General features: G+C 37.9%; 1 protein-coding gene across 1 annotated transcript in view; it reads right to left on the bottom strand.

Moving 5' to 3' along the window:
• Positions 1-20,732, bottom strand: part of LOC102871467 (microtubule-actin cross-linking factor 1-like) — a gene marked incomplete at its 3' end in the record, with an annotated part of 301,457 nt that overhangs the window by 185,857 nt on the left and 94,868 nt on the right. The window contains 9 exon segments of the mRNA XM_006886487.1: positions 3,659-3,813; positions 7,842-7,994; positions 10,612-10,737; positions 12,133-12,228; positions 12,840-12,944; positions 14,798-14,959; positions 15,875-15,952; positions 16,435-16,563; positions 19,863-20,139. Of these exon segments, the coding sequence (XP_006886549.1) occupies positions 3,659-3,813; positions 7,842-7,994; positions 10,612-10,737; positions 12,133-12,228; positions 12,840-12,944; positions 14,798-14,959; positions 15,875-15,952; positions 16,435-16,563; positions 19,863-20,139 (1,281 nt within the window).

Genomic DNA, 20,732 nt, shown 5'->3' with positions numbered 1-20,732 from the left:
AGAAACCATTAGGGGTGATGATTGCATAACACGAAGCATCTCATTAGTGTCCCTGAAATGTTACCAAAATAATAACTGTTATTTTGTCAACGTTATTTAGCTAATGTTAAAGAAAAATGTTAATGGCAACTTATGCTCATCTGACATACAAAAAAGTACCTGCAGTGTGATGAGTTTTTCTGAAGTAATTCATGCCAAATGCAGTCTTAACTTCTAGAAGACTTATAAGCACACAGGTATATAAACAGACATGTACTAAAAGGCCCCAAATTTTTTCAAGTTGAGAGGAAAATATGCAATATGGGGAATGATTCAAAAGTTATATGTGTATTTGATCTTTATAAAGAATTAATTTAGAAAATCCATTTTGGATACAGGTTAAACAGATTGAAGAGAACTATCAGTACTTGTGATTCTGATTGGAACAAAGAAGCTATTTTATTTTGGGATATAATCATAAATCTTGCTTAGATAGTTGTTGTTGTTGTTGTTGTTGATTGCCTCTGAGTCGAGCACAACTCATAGCGACCCTATGAATAAAAGGCCTGAAGCCCCTCTACAACTATCGACATTCATCAAAGTTCATAGTTTCTAGAGGCACGTTGCTTAAGAAGATGCTACTCCTGCTTCCAATGCTTAGATAGGATGATACGAAATTAAATTTCAATATGTTAGGTGCAATAATGAAACTGTGACTATTGAGATACATACTGAACTGAAATACAGATAAAAGAATAACAAGAATGACTAAGCTTTGCTTAAAAATAAGGCGGGAGAGGCAGACACACATGCAATTAGTTTGAAAGACTGGCTATGAACTGATCACTATTGAAGCTGTATGATGAGTTAGTAGGTGTTTTACTATTTACTTGATTTTTGTACATGACATAGTATCTGTAATAATTTTACATATTAAAAAGAAAAGGGGGTGGGAGGGAAGCTCTGGTGGCCTAGTGGCAAGAAGCTGCACTGCAATCCCAGAGGTGTGCGGTTCAAATCCACCAGATGCTGTGCTGGAGAAGGAGGAACAATCCCTTCCTGTACCAGTCAGATCTGATTTGACTGTACATGCACAAAAAAAATAAGGATTAAAAAAAAATTTATAAATTCCCCCCAAAATAAAATAATCTACATAACAACTCTATGAGCAATTACTAAGTGCCACTGATTCAGAACCGACTCACAGCTGACCTTGTGGTGGATTCTGTTAGGCAGTAACTGTATGGGACTTGACTGCGTAACTTCCTCCTGCAGAGCAGCTGGTGGATTTGAACCATGTACTTTGGGTTGTCAGTGCAACTCTTTACTGTTAAAATCACCAGAGCTCCCTATTACTTATAGATGAGAAACAGAAACAGAAGTGTAGTTAAATAAATTATGCAATAAAAGAAAGTACTATGCATTAGTTGTAAAAAGTAACAATCAAAACTACTCAAAACTCACTGCCATCAAGTTGGAACCAATTCACAGCAGACTATCCAGTAGGTTTTTAAGGCTATAAATCACATAGGAGGCGACTATCCATTTTCCTCTGGCAAAAGACTATGGCACCAGAACTGCACCATACGTAAGTGCTCAGATAAGAAGAAGGCAGTAAGAAACAGCTTGTTTTTTAATTAAGAAATCACTAAAGAAGCCCAGAAGTTGGAGGCACTAGGAGCACTGGGGGCTTAGCGGAAGGCATCGTGCTGTTAATGCAAAGGGACAGAAAGACGGGCAATCTCCTATGAGCTGTACTGCCGCTGAAAACCCACTGGGGGATCAATTATAGGGGTTCCAACTAGATTGTATACAACAACAGCAACAGCAGATGCTACTAAAGGCAACTGTGGGCCTGGGGTAGAATTGGAAATATGAAGGTTTTTTTCTTCTCTGGAGATAAAAATAGTTCAAAAGTAAAAACCTACAGATGCTAATGTCTAGAAGTGGCCCTACAAAATGACCAAATCTTTGATCAGCTACTTTGAAGCTTCCAGTTGGCAAGCCACAGTTTCCAACCCAATTTTCAGGGCTACACTATTAAATGTAGGTAGATAATCAAGATTAACATCCAAGGGATGTTTCTGCTATTAAAAGACTGAATTAAAGTGGACTGAGAAAAAGGACCTGAAGAGGAAAGTTGAGAAAGCAGCGACTCTAAAGAACAGAAGGAACTTCAAATCATTCACAAAAAAGGACAAAAAGGACAAAAGCAATTTAACAAAATAAAACTTTATAAGAAAAAGCCTAAAGTGAAAACAGACCAAAAACCCCAACAAAACCAATCAGAGAATTGGTTCATGAGGTCCCAGAACTGGTTCAAGAGGTCCCAGCTTTGACAAGTGGGACTTCTTGAAAGAGAGAAATGGAAAAATAAAACTAATTACCAATCAGATATTTGTCCAGAATAAAATTAATAATGAATAATCCAAGAACAGTTTCTCAGATCCGAAAGATAGAAATTTTGAGTTAAAGCATAATGACTGCAAAAAAGACCTGGATTAAGGTAGAGAAAACACTCTTGCCAAATATTAGAGAAAGAGAAGAGTTTAAAAATTTCTAGAGAGACAGGGAGGAGTGATAGGGAATGGCAAAGGACACACTGACAAAGAAGATTAATCAGAACTGGCTTTGACAAGCACTGTGGCATTTGGACAAGAACAAACTGGGAGGAGGGTAGAGAGAATAGTGCACAATGAATGAGTGGAAGCCCAAAATCTCTGTAAGTGTTTATGAAAATTAATAAAATATAATTATAGAAAAAAAAATTTCTAGAGAGAGAAAGAGTTTGTTCAAAGGGTACAATGTTGCTTTGTATCATGGCTGTGATGGTAGATACAGGATACTGTGCATTTATCAAAATCAACAGAAAGACTCCCCCCAAAATATTTTACTATTATGTAAACTTTTAAAAAAGTATAAAAATGTAATAACTGGGCCTCAACAACAAATTGTTAAAGCTAAAAAACAATAAAGCACTGTCTTCAATCCAATTCAATGTTCAGAGTGAAAATAATCCTCAAATTAGAATTCTGTAGCTGACCAATCAAATGAGAGGAAAGATATTTTCAGATTGAGGAAAATGAAAAGTCACAAAAAACCCAAATCACTTCCCAAGCAGCTGTTGTCAAAAAGCTATTAAAGGAGAATGCTCTTGACCAAAACAGAGAGGAAGTCAAGATAACTTGGAGTCAAGGAATCAGAAGATCCTGAACAGAACACTGAAGAGAGGTGGAAGGGATTTCCAAAGTGAAGATGAAGAAAAATGCTAGGGTTCAATCCATCTTGTTAGGGGTCTTCTTCTCTTATGCTGACTCTTCCCCTTTCCAAGCATGCTATGCTTTTTCGCCGACTGCCCCCACTTGAAGCTTGATAAAAGTAAGTGAGACAGTCTCATAACCTTTGTTTCTAAGGACCAGTCTGGCTTTTCAGATAGATCTGTTTGTTCTTTTGGCAATCCACAGTGTATGCAATACACTTTGCCAGCACCACAGTTCACAGGCACTACTTCTTTGGTTTAGGCATTCATTCCTTGTTCACTCTCCAACTTTCACAAGCATATGGAGAAATTAAAAACAGCATGGCTTGGGTTAGGCTCAAGGACATCATACATTTCCCTACCAGTTTGCTCAGATCAAAGAGCAGAAGGCAGGAATGAGTGGTAGTGGAGCAAAGTTACCTGCTGGCCATTTCAACGGCATCCTTATTGGGTGGAGGGATGAGGAAGCAGACTGAAGGCACCATTGCCTCGTTCCCTGTGGGGCTGATCACTTTCCATTTGGTCCGCTGGGAATTATCTTCTAACACACATTCATCATTCTTGCAAACAGTGATCTGAAGAGACAAATTAACAAATTATTGCTAATGAATAAGGCAATAACCTTTTATTAGCTAGTGCTTTATGCCAGAGTATTTTAGAGCTCTGTGATTTTTCTTTAGAGTCCGTGAGTTTAACAAAAAGAAAATGTGTATAAATACATAACACAGGAAATATGACATCAAATAAATTAAGGGAAAAGTATAATATGCCTGTTACATGTCAAGTAACATACTGTATTTTAAAAGATTATAACACACATAAAACCAATCTTTCTGAACTTACAAGCAAGCATGTAAAAAAGAGTAGAAGGGACATGAATAATCACAACTTTGTTTTCTCAATATTTCCTTCTCTTTTCTTCCTATTGTTGTGCCATCGAGTGGACTCATAATGACCCTAAGGACAACAAAGCTGCAATCTCACCCTGTCTCGTGCCATCCTTACCATCTCTGATATACTTGATATACAGTCACCATGTAAATCCATCTTGTAGAAGGTCTTCCTCTTTTTTGCCAACCTTCTACCCTTCCAGGCATGATGTCATTCCTTCCTATAATTCCACCCAAATCTCTGAAACAGTTTCAGCATTTTGAGAAACAAGTAACTGACATTATTATCCTTTTGTATAGGAAAAAAATAGTAAGATATAGAAAGGTTAAGTCTCATTCTTTCTTTTACTCAATCATTCTTTTGTATCACTAATATATACAGATAGATCTTGGAGAAGGTGTAGCTAGAGTCCTCCTTGGAGGCAAAGATAAAGCTTTGTCTCACATACTTTGAGTATGGTCCTAGGAAAGGCAACTCCTTGGAGAAGGACATCATTCTTGTAAAGACAGAGGGATGGTAAAGGACAGAAGACCCTCAATCAGATGGACTGACACAGTGATTGCAGCAACGAGCTTGAGTGTGTCAGAGATTGAAAGAGTAGCACAAGTTTCAGATCCGTTGTTTCCAGGGTCACTATGAGTCATACTCGACTTGACAGTCTCTAACAACAACAATATACACTGAGATCTACTATATGCCTATAAATTATCTAATCCACTACGGGGAATGCTACAATGGTAGCACATTAGAACAGTTCTCATATTCTAATATTCTTTACAAATAGCATGTGGATAGCAATGTGTATACTTTTATAATGCCCTCAACATGTACAGGAAACTAATGTAAATGAGTGCTTCATTTTGCAAAGATAACACAACCGTGTGTCAACTCCAAGTTCGAGCCTGCCCGAGGATAAAGAGCCAGTTGCGACTGCAAGAACTAACCCCAGATCCTGCCCTGTTATTAAAATCATACTGGATTGTCTAACACGTTTGACATTAGACGTGGTTTTTAAATGAACAGAAAAAAAAAGGTCATATTGGATGTTGAAAAAAATATGGCATATATAGTCACAAAGTTATGATATGCTGTCAAATTAATTTCAACTCATAAGATTCAACATGATACAGCAGAACTGTCCTACGGTGTGTTAGTGTTAATTAAAATAAAATTATTTTAATGAAAGTTTACAGACTTTGGATTTCCATTCATTCATAGTTGCACACTTTCATCCCTGCCCACTCCTCCCCACCTCCCCAGTTAACTTTTCTCTGTAGAAAGTAAAAAAAAAAAAAATTTCATTTCATTGTTATTCAAATCCCCTCCCCCCATCAACTCCACTACGCAGCTTTCACTCTGGACTCCTGTCATGACAGTACCACCTAATCATATATTCCTCCTAAACAGTTTGTTCCCTCATGTGTTTCAATGCAGGATACATTATTTATCCCCTCTTTCTCAGTCTCCCCCCAACATTGATGTCAGTCCCACTTTACAAGTGGCACTATGCAGTATTTGTCCTTTGGTGACTGAGATATTTCACTCAGCATAATGTCCTCTAGGGTCACCGATTTTATATAATATTTCATGAGTTCCTTGTTTTTCAATGTAGCATAGTATTCCATTATGTAGTATCCCATTCCTGTAATCTTTATGGACACAAATCACCTTGGAGAGCAGCAGGCAGGAGGGTTTGGACTTCTTGGTCAGCAGGGCTCCTTGACCAGTTATATTGAAACACTATGTAACAAGTGCTAGAGCATAGCAGTTTACTAGGGAAAAATGGAAGGGACAAAACCTAATCTTTGCATACTTCCTGGGGAATAATGGAAAGGACATAATCTAATCTTTGAAAAGAGGTAAAGTGAGATTATTCAAGGTTCTGTAAACTGCATTAAGGAGTGCCGCTTTTCTCCCAGAACAATTGGAAATTTTAAGATTAAAGCAGGGGATGGCACATTATCATGCTGCTGGTAGGATGCATTGAATAAGGAGACTCACGTGATCCAAGTGAATGAAACAAATGTCTAAACAAGAGCAGGAGCAGCAGGAATACAAAGAAGTATATTTAAATGATACAACAAGGATTCTGGGGCTTCGTCTGACATACTTTGAGCATGTTGCAAGGAGGGACAGGTCCTTGGAGAGGAACATCATGCTTGGGTGGGTGGAGGGACGGCGCAAGAGGGAAGACCCTCTATGAGGTGGACTGATTCAGTGACTGGGGTAATTGGGATGGGTGTGTCAGAGGCAGTGCGATTGGCACAGGACAGAGCAGGGTTTAGAGCTGTTGTTCTATATAGGGTCGCTATGAGTCACAAACGACTCAACGGCACATAACAACAACAACAACAACAACTACTAGCTAGCTGGGGTTGGGAGTGGAGTTGAATAGGAGAGAAGAAGAAAAAATGAAAAGCATAGGACATCTCCTAGGTGGTAAAAAGCACCATTTCTTTCTTTTACACTTTTTATTGTGCTTGGAATGGAATTTCACAGTCATTCATATAGATTATGTTTTATGACCTTAATTACAGTCCTCACATTGTAACAGTTCTCATCCCACTTACACCTTATGAGTCTCATTTTCATTCATCCTTTTAGCCTAATCCATCTTGCCACCTAAGCCTTATTCCTGTCCTTTTGGACTTCTATAGAATTAAACCTCTCTATTGGTACTGTTAACCTTATAAGCATGTCTATTGTTTGGTTGAAAGTACAGCTACAGGATTGTGTTCAGTTACAGCTTTAAATAGGGCCAGTGCCTACATTGTCTGTGGGTTCCACTAGTCTTTATCAGACCAGCAAGAGTGGTCACTCATGATCTTGAAGGTTTTTTTCATATTTTCTCCTACTCTGTCCAGAATCCTCTACTGTGATCCCTTTAAGAGCGGTTAACAGTGGTCGACAGGCACCAACTAGTTCTTCTGGTCTCAGGGTAGTGGAGGCTGAAGGACTGTTTCTAGGTGTCTTTGATTTTCTTCATTCTCCTTCCCCCCCCCCCCCCCCGACAGGGAGAGACCAATCACTGTACCACTTGCAGTAGCCACTTGGTAGCTTTAAGACTCTAGCCTTAAAAAGCCCTACTTACTAAAGCAGAGTGTAGATTTTTACGGACCATGGTAAGCCAGTTGACCTGGATGTCTCAAGAGGCTGGTCTTGAGGCCCTATCAATTCATTCCCTAAGAATGCTGGGTTTTGACTAAGAAACGTAATACTTTGCTGTCTCTTGGCACTACTATACACATGGATAATTTCAGCATATACAAATATGCACATAGAACCTTCAGCTATGTATGGTTATGTATGTAGTCCCTTTCTCCTGCCCGTATCTACTCATCCTGCCTGCCTGCCTGTACATTCATTCGTGGATTAAAGCCTGTTATTATTGGTAGTGTGGAATTATGCATGTAACAATGATCACCTTTGATGTATTTGCACTTATGCACCTGTCTCTTCCTTTTCTCTAATGGTATTGAAAGCACCATACCTCATACCCCCACTGCTTAGGTAAGTCAGTGAATGGTGACATAAATCACTGAGGCCAAGAAGAGGGCAAGACTGACACTTTTAAAATAAAAATGAGGGGAGAAATCTGATCATGCTTAAATTCAAATAAAAGAAACCCTATTGCTTGCTCTTTCCTTATTATCTTAATTCCAACAGGTTTTCCTTCTGTCTGATACTTAGAAGCACGCTTTCACTTGCTTACCTCAATCTGCCGATAGTCACAGATGGCCTTAACAGAAATGGTGCTCTTCAGCACATGGTCTGGACTGCGAGGCTTTAGCTGAACAATAGCTTTTGATCGCCCAACAAGACTGGCAACGGAACTCTTGGACTGTATAAGCTGTTCCTTTTCATCCTACAAAAGGAGAAGAAAAACAAAAAGACATTAATGTTGCTAGTTAGGGTTACAAAATAAAAATGCTCCACTCCCTCAGAGAATGTCACATCTCAATTAAGTAGGGATCTGCAGTGGAGCCATCTTAGAAACACAAGGATACAGAAAATAGAGTATACTTCTATCTTGTATAAATGCTTCTAACTCAAATTTTGTAGCTTTCTCTCTGTGCCTTTTCAATAAATAATAAAGTCACATGCAAAGATAAAACAAAGCAAAACAAGTATTCTAGCTGCCAAATGAAAACTAGGTAGATAAACTAGGAGACCACAGAAGCTAAAAATATGAATTATTTTTCTTATTGTTGTTCAGTTATTGCTTTTCATTTCCTCATTAGAAGCCAGTTCTTGCCTTCCTACTTAAGAAAAACTAAAATTCTACTTTAAAAATATTTTGTTAAAAAATAATTTTATGTTCCAAGATCTATAAGTATTTAACTTTCTTCAATTGAGTCAAGTTCTCTAGAAGATCTTAGTTCAATAATGCCGATGATGAAGGCATCATGAGAAATGATTTAACATTTACCTTTTAATTTCCTGCAGCTTGCCATACTCATGTACATTTGACTAGTTTCAAAGAAATATCATGCAAAATGGAAATTCTCATGTTTCTGCAAATGCAATTATCTTAAAAACCAATGAACTTGTCCACAAAATTGGTAGCAATCTACTACCAATGCTATTAGAAAGTAAAGAATAAGCTTTTGTCTATTAATCCAGATATATCAAGCCTTTTGATGTATGAAAGTCCCCAGAAAAGGGCTTTCTTAGGATGGAAGTAGATGTGATGAAAGCAAAGAGTTAATAATGTTAAGAAATGCCATTAAAGAATAAGAATATGCAAGTAAAGAAAAATAAATGCTTAAATAAACTACCTGTGCCTGTCCCCGGGAGCATGATTGGAAGAAATACAACTTTAACTTATTAGTTAAGAAAGAGGAATGGAATATATAGGGGGACAGCCACATTGTTCCATACTTGAGAGCTGGTCTACCCATTTCAGTTTCCTTCTATTAAAGATGTCAATTTCTGTCTAACCCACAGTCAAACATCTCAAGCTTCAGAGACCAAGTGCTGAGCGTGGTAAAAATTCTGAAAGGGATCAGAAGCCAGGACAGATGCTCCCGAACCTGTCGGATAAGCTGAGGAGCAGACCCAGGTGACTCCATGCCCCGATGATGCCGCCAACCCGAGGCCCCTGACCTGGAGAGGAAGGAAGAGAGCAGCGACCCTCGAGAAGAGAAGATATGACAACAGCAGAGGAGTTACCCTGTGAGAGACGGGTACTCTGTGGGAGGGAGGAGATGAGAGCCAAGGATTATCTTCCTCCTTCACACATGCAGTACCTCCAAAGAGACATTCTAAAGACAACATCTGAAAAGCCAGGTGTTTATCCTTTATTCCAGGTTAATTCAAGTAACAGACTACTGGCCCAGATGAAACACTGATTATAAACCAATTCAGTTTTGCAATATATTTTGAAGTACTGAAAGTATACTTTAAAAGAAAAGAAAAAAAAGGAAATCAACAAATGTTCACAAAGGTTCATTTCTCACCCACCCAAAAAAGAATACTGTTTGGAATTATTCTAATTCTCTTATCAGACATTTTTAGTGAAATGATTTGGAAATTCTCTTCGATTCTCACATAGAAAAAGCAAATTCCCTATTACATATACATTTTTATATTCAATGAGATAGAGCTTGGGTCTTAGTACAACGTACATTAAATAAATGTAAACAGTCTTGCTGCTGACTTTATCACCAGCACTCCTAACAACAATTCATTGGACAAAATAAACATAAATTTGTATTAAGTACTAGATGCAAAAACTATTTTTAATAAGTTAATATTGCTATATAAGCAGACAAATCTGAATAAGATTTTAATATTATCCTTGATTGATTAGAACCCATTTTCTAAAACCTACTAAATTGTTGTTAACTGCCATTGAGGCAACTCCCACTCACAGCAACCCCATGCCTGCTACAACAGAGCTGCCCCACAGAACTTGTCTTTTTGTCTGCAATCTGTTGGAGAGCAGATCATGGGACCTTAGTCTTGGAGACACACTATGTATGGTTGAACCACAAATCTTCAGTTCAGTCACCATTATCCACTGGAAGCTCCAAAACACATCATTATCTTATTGAAAAGAAAATTATCAGTAAGGAAATATTTGCCTTCTATTTCACTGTGTATTTTAATTCTCCTTTGCATGAGAAGATAAACATTTTGACATGGTTAATCCATTCAACTGGTTTTCATATTCTACAGCTCATCTCTGTTTCTATATATTGAATTAAAATTGAAACAATACAAAGTAAGATAAGCTTTAAGTGGTTCAAAGGGAGATGACTAGCCTTTAACTCAATAACACACAAAAAAAGAATCTTACTTGCAACTTCTTTCAGGAAAAGAAAAGGGCCAGAATAAAACTGATTAAACTGTACTTGAGTGTGGGCTAAACTTTTTAACACTGAATATCACCCAGGTGATTTCACAGATATAAGCAGCAGCAGTTGCTATGGTTTTCTCTCTTCCCAAGGAGTAAATATCCCAACTGAGGCAACACCTACCATGGAGTCCTGGAGCAGGTCCTCCAGGCGGGATAAGCTGGTATTGTGATCACATGTATATTTTCGTTTGATGGAGTCTTGAAGGTTCTTTAAGAATGAATCCAGGTCTCGGGCATCACTGAAGAACTGTGGGGATATAAGAGAGAGATGCCTTGTGTAAAACACATCACAAAACTGAGATGTTAATCAAGAAAGAGCAATCTTATTGTGCAAATCTGAGCATACTCCACAAAATTTGTGAGAAATTATTAGCATGTGGCCAGGAGGGACCAGTCCTTGAAGAAGGACATCATGCTAAGAAGGGTGGAGGGACAGTGCAGGAGAGGAAGATCCTGGATGAGATGGATTGACACAGTAACTAGGGAAACGAAGGTTGGTGTGTTAGAATCAGGGATACTGGCTCAGGACAGGCTAGGCTTTAGAGCTGCTATACTTAAGGTCACTGTAAGTTGCAGGCAACTTGATAGCACATAAGGGACACAGAGGGATCTGTGTGGATAACAATTTGAAAAAAAATGGCCCATTATCACTTTGTTCCGTAAAGTTAGAAGTCAGCCTTGGTGCTCTCGATATTCTCCTCTCAAAAAAAAATGGAATGAAAGCCAAACCCACTGTCATAAAGCTGATTCAATTTACAGAATGAACCTATAGGACAGACAGAACATTTTGAATATAGTAATCTTTACTGAAGCAGAATGCTACATCTTTCTCCTACAGAAAAGCTGGTGGGCTCTTACCACCAACCTTCCAGTTGGTAACCAAGAACTTGACCATTGTGCCATCAAAGCTCTTTGGCTGTCTATCAAAGAGTCTACTGTTTCTCATGCTCAGAAATCATTGCTATTTTTCCTCCTGGCTTCTGGCACTTAGCTGGGAGGTATATCTCATAAAAGCCAACAGGGTCAAAGTATCAAATAGTTATTATTTCAAAATGATCAGAGGAGAAAAAACTGTAAGTACATTCTTTCACTGAAGAAAAAAAACCCCTCTGAAGTGGTCACAATATTTTTTAGCTCCTCCATTAGGACATAAAGCCTATTTCTACTGCTCCTGAATCTGAGTTTGGTTCTATGACTTGCTTTGGGCAATGGCACATTTATAAATGTGACAGAATCAGAAAAAAAAAAAAAACCCAAACCCCAACAAAACAACAAATCTGCTTATACACTAGGATTGGTTCTTCTGCTGCTCAAGCAGCATAATCAATCACTTTGTGAAGAAGTCTAGCCTAATCTGTTGGATGCTAGGGATACACAGCCTTTATCCCACCACCACAACCAACTGTCAAGTATATGAGAAGCCAGTGGGCCCCAGCTCACCTCCTAGCTGCCTGCAGTCAGGAGAAAGCTCAGGCAATGTGAAAAGAACTGTTAAGCTGAGCCTTAATTAATGACCAACCCACAGAACCATGAGCTGAATGAATTGATTGTTGCTTTAAATAAGTTTTGAGGGGGTATTTTATACAGTACAAACTAATTCAGATGTCTTTAATCACACACACTCACACTCATTCCACCATACCTGAAAGTAAGCAGTATTCTCTTTCACATGCTGCTCAACACACAAGCAGAGCTGCTTCATCCACTGTAACTGGGACTGGACAGCCGCACTGTAAGCCTACAACAATCACACACGCAGACAAAGGGGCATGAGTTTAACAGGCACAATATGGATATACAACGCTCTCTTCCATTGTACAACTCTATCTAATAATACACAGCCAAAAAAAGAGAAAGCTATTTATCAGCATATAGTCAATAATTCCCAAGGGAAAGAGAGACCTACTTTTTATCAAATACGACTTTATTAGAAAAAAGTTAAGTGAAAAAAAATTCTCTTCTACTAAATGATCTAATTAGCAAAACATGGGTATTAAAAACCCACTCTAGCTTCCTTGATCACCTCTCTGATAAGTAAAGGCACAACAAGAAGAGGGATCTGTGTGGATAACAATTTGAAAAAAAAATGGTCCATTATCACTTTGTTGTATAAAGTTAGAAGTCAGCCTTCAGGTGCTCTCGGTATTCTCCTTAGAGTATTAAAACAGTGTACAGTATTTCAGGGGCTATAGGAACAGTGAAGGAAGGAAAGGTGTAGTCTTTTATGACTCCAGATAAATGATGCCTAAGACTTCCTCCAAGTCTCAGTGGAACAAAGCCTCTGATTGGAATACTTCTCTAAATATCACCTCTGAACATCTCGTTTTCACCCATTCTCAAGTCACATACCTCCACTGTCTGTTTGGCTGGGTGGTTCTCAAGTGACAGCAGCTCTGCTGTATCCTGGAGAGACCGGAACACATCCTGCTTCTCCTCTAGTTCCACTGTCAACTCCTGGAAGAGAAATTCCATTGTATGCACTAAGTGTCATTCAGAAAAGAGCAGCAAGAATGAAAAAGGGTGGGGGGAAGCTGCAGTCTCTGGACTCACTTAAAGGAGTCTATGATACAAAGAGACATAGAACATCTTTGGGCCTATAATACAAAGAGATATATAAAGAGTATATGTCAGAAGATTTCAGAGACTCAGAATGGTAGAATTATTGGGGAATGAGTCACAAAAAGCCCAAGCTAGACTTGAGTAAAGGGAGAAAACACAGAATGAGCAGTAGAGGCAAAGAAAGCAAATGGCTTGGCTGGAGTGAATAGTTCCTGCTAGCATTCAGCTACTAGTCCATGGCACACCAGTAGATCAGTATCACTGACTGACTGGCTTTGCTGCAAATATTTCCTCAGCCTGCAATGCTGCTGTCTGACTCAATTGGACTCAATTTAAATGCCACTTCTTCTGTGAAGCTGGTACTGACCCTTACAATCTGAATTTCTATCCCTTTTTCCTTGGTATTTTTAGAGCTTTATCCTTTGTATCTCTGGAATAAAGTCTCAGTTCTGTTCTCATAATATCCCCATAATGATCATTCTTCCTTCTTTACTTGAAAAAATTCATTTCACATTCTCCAACCAAAACATATCCCATTTCTTAAGATCTCTAAGTCAATGGAATTAGCCACTGAGTATACAAAGTATTAGTGGAAAATATTCCCTGTTTGCATAGTTCTTGCTGTTCTTACTAGTATTTGCTGCATTAATTCTGACTCATGGCAATACCATGCATACAGAGTAGAACTGCTCTACAGAGTTTTTAAAGTTGTTCACAAAACCCTTAAAAATTCTAAGATATGAAAACACTAAAAGCACCAAAAATAACCCCCACCTATTTATATACATTGAAAACAGGAGTGGTATCCACTTCCTAAACAACATGCCTCTGGAAACTCTATGAACTTTGATAAATGACGATAGTTATAAAAAGGCTTCAGGCCTCAACTCAAGGGCAGTCAACAATAACATTCATATGCAAGGGAGCTCTGGAGGCCATTATAGGCACTGTTCATTCAAAATAAAAGCACTCTCTCATTGGACAATGCAGAATTTTTCTTCCCATTTTACAGATGAAAAAATTAAGGCCAAATATTATTCAGAATTTAAGAACTCAAGAGTATACCTAGGTAAATAATACTTCTAATAACAAAAATAGCAAGATTAATAAAGATCATTATCATAGAGTTACTACCACATTTACCATATGGGCCAAACAGGTGTTTTGTCTACATTCAACCAAAAAACATACTCAGTTCCTACAAGACAGTTCTGATTCATAATACTCCTATAGGACTGGGGTTTCTGAGGCTGTAAATCTTTACTGAAACTGACTCTAAGCTTGAACCACTTTAGTTAATGCCTTCAGTGCTGATAGGGCTCCCTTGCCTGTATCAGCTTATGAAATCTTATGCAATTTTTATAACAGAATTTTGAAATGTTGCTATTTTTCTATTTAGTGGAGACCCAGAGAGATAGAATGACTTGTTCAAGGTCACAAAGCTATCAATAGAGGAAAAGAATTTTAATTTAGCCATCTTTTCACTCGAAACTCTGTAATCTTAGCCAAGGAACTGTAGTACTTAAAAAATTACTGAACTTACAGATTGTTGTCACATTCACCAAATTCACTGGCTAGATGCATTCCAAATAAATCAGTTCTAGGGTTCCGGTGCCCTTCCCCACTATTCTCCCAATCACTCTCATATGCTAATGAAGCAGAGAGCAACTCCAAAAACCCAATCTCTCTGAAACTCTGTCTCCTGCTGCTATTACATAAACATGACTGGCTTGTTGTGATAGACTCACAGAGAAATAATTTTTCTTGGCTGAAATATTGGGATTGTTGTCACTCCAATCATATGCTAGTTCCTCCTCCTCCTTCTCATTCAACCAGATCAACTCAGCTGTAGCTCTGGAGACAAATTTATGCAGGCTCTGAAGGTGCCTCATCCGGAAGCTGGAAGTTTCCTAGATAAAGCAAAGATTAAAATATTAAAATGTATCTGTATGTATCCATGCACCTGCAGAAGATAGGACAGTTGGTATAAAAACAAAGAATAACGAAGGAAATGAATTAGCCTTCTTACTGTTCTATTACGGAAATTAATTAATTCAAGTTTAATACAAAGCATCAGACTTAAAGAATGGTTTCTCAGAGCCATCTTCAATGCTAGCTGAAAAGGATCCTAGTCCTGTCCTATTCTGTAGTCTTGATAGATAGAAATAACAAACAGATATAAGAGGGATTCTCTCTCAATCACTCTCATACTTTTAGTGATGAGTGTCTCAAAGTACATCTAACCACTGCTTTGCTGAAGCAAAGTCGCAAGGAGATATGCTACTTAAGTACTTAACTATTTAGAAAAAGAGGGTTTTTTTAATCCATTAAGAAAACTTAGGAATGTTATAATATATATGAACAACTGCACTGTCAATAATATAACCTAATAAACAGAAAACCAAAACAGACTAAACTATGAGATTAAAAAAAAAAAAGATACTAGTTTATTTACAAAATTCAAATACATTATTTTCCAGAACAGATTCTTCCAACTTCCCTCATTCCCACCCCATCAAATTATACAATTCCATAATTAGTCCTCCCCTCCCCCTGCACAGCTTCATCCCTCTGCTTCTATCCCCCTTCCCAGATCTTTATACCCATACTACAATAATGGTTTTACACAATATTTGTGCTTCTGGGACTTAGTTAACTCAGCATAATGCTCTTCAATCCCTCCCAAGTTAGGTAATAATATATAAAATCAATGCTCCTGTGTGCTGTGTGAATGCACCATAATTTCTCAATCTTCAGGAAGAGGGGCTATTGGAGGAAATAAAATCTTCCATGAACAGAACTTAAGAGATACAGTCAAAACTCACCTTTAACTTACAATACTGGGTTTCCAGCTTCCCAAGAGTTTCAACATAGCTGGTATGGAAATTTTGAGACATTTTGTTCTGATAAGAAAGAAAGAAATGAAAACCCATTTAAGAAAGAGTTATGGTTTCAATGACATAAATATTATTTATTTACATAGACAAGCAGTACACAAAAAATCCTAGACAACAAAATCCTGAGTCGGGCTTATAGTATACAGCAGCAATAAGGGAACAACACTTCAGCAGGGTGAGCACAAATGATAAGACTTTGCCATCTTAAACTTCCAGCAATTCTGAGGGATTTCTAAGCAGAACATATGAAGCAGAAGACCAACTGAGCAAATAAAGTCTATATTAGCTCTTCATTGTTGGCAGATGGTGAAATAGAAAAAACATGCTTTTTCTCCTCTTTTATTTTTCCTAGGCATGAGGCCTAAGTTTGGAAACATATCAATATTGACCTTAGAGACCAGTATTACTTTTCAGTAAATCGGGTTAATGAAATACTTTCTTTCCTTCTCCTTGGGGACACGTTCCCTGTGGTTTGAAACACCTCTCACCTCATACAGCCTGGCCTCTTTGACACTTGAGCCCAGTTCTTCTACGCTGGTGTGGATGTGCTGCTGAGTTTCCAGCTGCAGCTCCACACTAGGCAGGTCATTACCCCATTCTGCTCTCTCTAGTTTCATCTGAAAAAGAAAAATATTAATTCTTGAGTTGACAAGTAAAGATAATAATAAGAATCAATGCTTAGGCAAATGGCTTAGCTGAACATTGGGCAAAAGAACATCTCCATCTTCGCCATGATCCTAAGACCTCTTACAAGGAAACCTGTCACAGTCACTATCAAGAAGCTGAGGCAGACTTTGGATGCTGCATTATGAGAATGCAGTCCTGAATTTATTATCCAGGAAAGGGTCTTCATTGACCAAAAATTGCATTTCCCTTTTAGAGTCTCTTCTCCAGTTTCATAATTAAAACAGATATGAGAAATCACTAAAAAGACTTCATTTCATTCGTGGCCTCAATTATGTGTGTGTGTGTGTGTGTGTGTGTGTGTGTGTGTGTGTATAAACAATGACCCTTTCAATTGTGAAACATAGCAGCCTTGTTTAAAAGCTGAGACCACCATAAGAAAACTGAAGCAAAACTCACACTTCACAGTATCTATAAAAACTCACTCAAAATCGATAAAGGATATAGGCATTAAACCTAGAACTATAAAGAACATAAAGAAAAAATGGGTGCAAACTGAAGAGCCCTAATCTATAGCATAAATTGTTGTTGTTAGGTGTCATAAAGTTGACTACAACTCATAGTAACCCTATGGACAACAGATCTGCCCCAGGCCCTGTCCTCATGATCTCTGATATGCTCAAGCCCCTGTCACAGTCACTATGTCAAACTATCTTGCTGAAAGTAAACTATTAAATATAACCAAAAATGTAAAATTAAGAAAGGATAAGCTATTTGATTAGGACAGCCCCAAAATGAAATCCTTATGTGCATCAAAAGATTTCTCCACAAGCATAAAAAGGGATCAACAGATTGGGGGAAAAAATTTTATAATGACTTTCTGAAAAAAGGTTCAACTCTAAAATTTACAGAAAATCCTAACACCTCAACAAGAAAGAAATCAAACAATCCAATTACAAAGTAGGAAGAGAAAATGAAAAAACACTCTACCAAAGAAGGCATTCAGATGGCCAACAAGCATATGAAGAAATGCTCAAGTTCATTAGCTATTGTTTCTGTGTTGTTACATGCCATCGAGTTGCCTGTGACTCATAGCGACCCCTATTTACATTAGCTCTGAACCCATTAGTTATTAGAGAGATGTAAATAAAAATAAAACGGTATCATCATAATACGATATTATCTCATCTTGACAACCATTCCAAAGACAGCAAATGACAAATGCTGGTTAAGGTGTGGAACGATTGATTAAAACTCTTATACAATGCAGGTGGGACTGTAAAATGTTGCAATCCCTATGGAATGCAGTTTGACACTTCCTTAGAAAGTTGGGAATAGAAATACCAATTGATTCAACAATCCCACTACTAAGTACATATTCCAAAGAAGTAAACCTATGATATAAACTGGCACATGCACACCCAAGTTTAATGCAGCATTATTTACATAAGCAAAGACTTAGAAACAACCCAAGTATCCATGGACGAATGGCTCAAGAAACTAAATTGTATTCACAGAGTCAAGTATTGAGTATCACTGAAAAAAGGATCAAGAATTTGTGACATACTGCATAACATGGATGAATCTAGAACAAATTATGTTGAATCAGTCATAAAAGGACAATTATAGAATAAGATCACTATTATAAAAAGCTAAGAAATTGTTTACACACAATTATAGGGATGGTAAGGGAGGGGGAGGAGAGAGTGGAACAAAATTTAATAAAAAGATAATAGATAAGCCGAATTACAGGAAAGGTATTCTACTATAAGGGTCTGATTTATACTAAAAAACTCATTGCTGTTGAGTCATAACCAACTCATAGCTGACCCTCTAGTGGGCGTTCCACGGCTGTAAATAGCAAAGGAACAGATGATACATTATTCTCCCGTGGAGCTTCTGGTAGATTCAAACTACCAGAGAGGCAGTGCCTTTGGGTTAACAGAGCAACTTGCTACGGACCATGACACTAGAATGCCTTAAGGGGTTAATTCAGCATTACAATGAATTAATGCCATTAATCAATTATAATTATGTTATAAAACAAAATGTATGTGAGTGAATGAAAAACCAGTATGATTTATAAACATTCAACCAAAAAAAATTTAGAAAAGTTTAAATCAACTTAAAAAAAGGAGGGAAAGTAAAAAATAATCTCTTTTATCTGTGAATAAATTTAAAAAAGGATAACTGAAATTTACAGACTCTGTAATTGTCCCCACAAACTTTTGCTTAGGCATAGTCAGTAAAAGGGCTTTATGGTTAAAAATATCTATGCAAAAACAACTATGAGATATCATCTCACCCCAGTAACAGTAGCAAAATTGAACAGAACAGCAAGCAACAAATGCTGGCGAGGTTGTGGAGAAACTGGAACCTTTATTCACTGTTGGTGGGAGTATAAAATGGTGCAACTTCTGTGGAAGGCGGTATGGCGCTTTCTCAAAAAGTTGCAAATAGAGATACCATTTGACCCAGGAATTCCACCACTGGGAATATACCCCAAAGAGACCATAACTGACAGCCAAGCAGATATATGCACACCCATGTTTACTGTGGTTTTGTTCACAATAGCAAGGAGTTGGAAACAACCTAAGTGTCCATCAACAAATGAATGGGGAGAGAAGCTGTGGTATATTTACACAATGGAACAGTATGCTGAACTGAAAAACAAGGAACTCATGCAATATTATTCAAAATGGGTGACCCTGGAGGACATGCTGAGTGAAATATCTGTCACAAAAGACAAATAGTGCCACTGTTGTAAAACAGGAATGACATTGGGGTTGGGGGGAGACTAAGAAAGATGGGTTCAATAATGTATACTACACTGCATTGAAACAGATGAGGGAGAAAACGGTTTAAAAAAGGGATACATTATTAGGTATTTTTGTCATGATGGGAGTCCAGAGCGAAGGCTGCATAGTGGAGTGGCCCTGGGGGGAGGGATTGTAAAACAATGAAAGAATTTTTCTTTTACTTTTCCAAGAGGGTAGTGTACTAGGGGGGGAGGGTTGGGAGGGGAGGAAAGTGCAACAATGAATGAATGGAAATCCAAAGTCTCTGTAAATTTTCATTGAAATCAATAATAAATTAAAAATAAAAAAACCAATCCTATGCAATAGTGTGTAGAATTTTGAGAATCTCAGTTGACCTCATCTGCTTAAGATTTAAAGAAAACAGTGACTGGGTCTTCAGCAGCATCAATAATTAAGAGAATCAAAGCGCAAAGTAACAAGATCCTCTTACACCTAAGTTATTTGATTTAGTAAACATTTCAATATATACCCACCTGCATCTCCTCTACCCAAGACAGTAGTTCATAAACAAATCGGAGATTGCCTTCATCCTCAGAGGAGGAGATAGCCACAAGTTCAGTCCGAGTCATGGGTTTTCGGAACCAGGAGGTAGAGGAAGAATGGGTTCCTTTGGTTAAAGGTTCTGCCTTTAGATGAGTAGTGGTTAGAGCAGAGGGTGGAGCCAGCTCAAGTGTAGTGAAATGGCCTTTCCGGTACAGGTTTGTGCACTCTAGGCGCAAGGTGACCAATTCATCCTGTAAGCGCATGACCCTGAAATCAAAGAGAAAGAAGGAAAGGATTTAGATTTGTAACATACTTTTAAAAAAGAAAAACTTCCCTCTTCATTTTATAAGAGTGTGGTTTAAAAAAAAACCCCAAAATCCCAATAAGGTGAGATCATAGCAGGGAAGTGTTTTGAAGAGAGAAAGTAAAATATGGGGATCTTATTAATATCTTCATTTAGTCACATCTGAGGAAAATGCTAAATTATAGCGTTAACCAGAAGGAAGCAAATCAATATCCAATTCTATTACTTCTGGAGGGTATATAATAGAATAAACAATGGATCAGGAGTTAAAAGATTTGAGTCCTTCTTAGTGAGGGCCCTAAAAAGCCATGTGAGAAAACTGCTGATCCTTCTTCTGTGACGACACTGGTAGATTCAAACCATCAGAGAAGTCTCACGTTTGGGTTAGCAGCTTAACTCCCTACAGACTAGCCCACCCACTATTCCTGTTCTTTTGATGCCCTGAGCACATGCTTGTCTTGCTTATTGGGTAATATGCTCCTGGTTCTAGTGTACAAACTAACTGTGTGTGGCTTTAAACACTCCTCATCTCCTCTGTTGGTCTTGGTTTCCTCCT

The sequence above is a fragment of the Elephantulus edwardii genome, unplaced genomic scaffold (genome assembly GCF_000299155.1).
Source record: "Elephantulus edwardii isolate Elephantulus edwardi_28Jun2011 unplaced genomic scaffold, EleEdw1.0 scaffold00049, whole genome shotgun sequence".
NCBI lineage: Eukaryota > Metazoa > Chordata > Mammalia > Macroscelidea > Macroscelididae > Elephantulus > Elephantulus edwardii.
The sequence above is the reverse complement of the archived record's forward strand: the minus strand, read 5'-3'. Positions and strand labels throughout refer to the sequence as shown.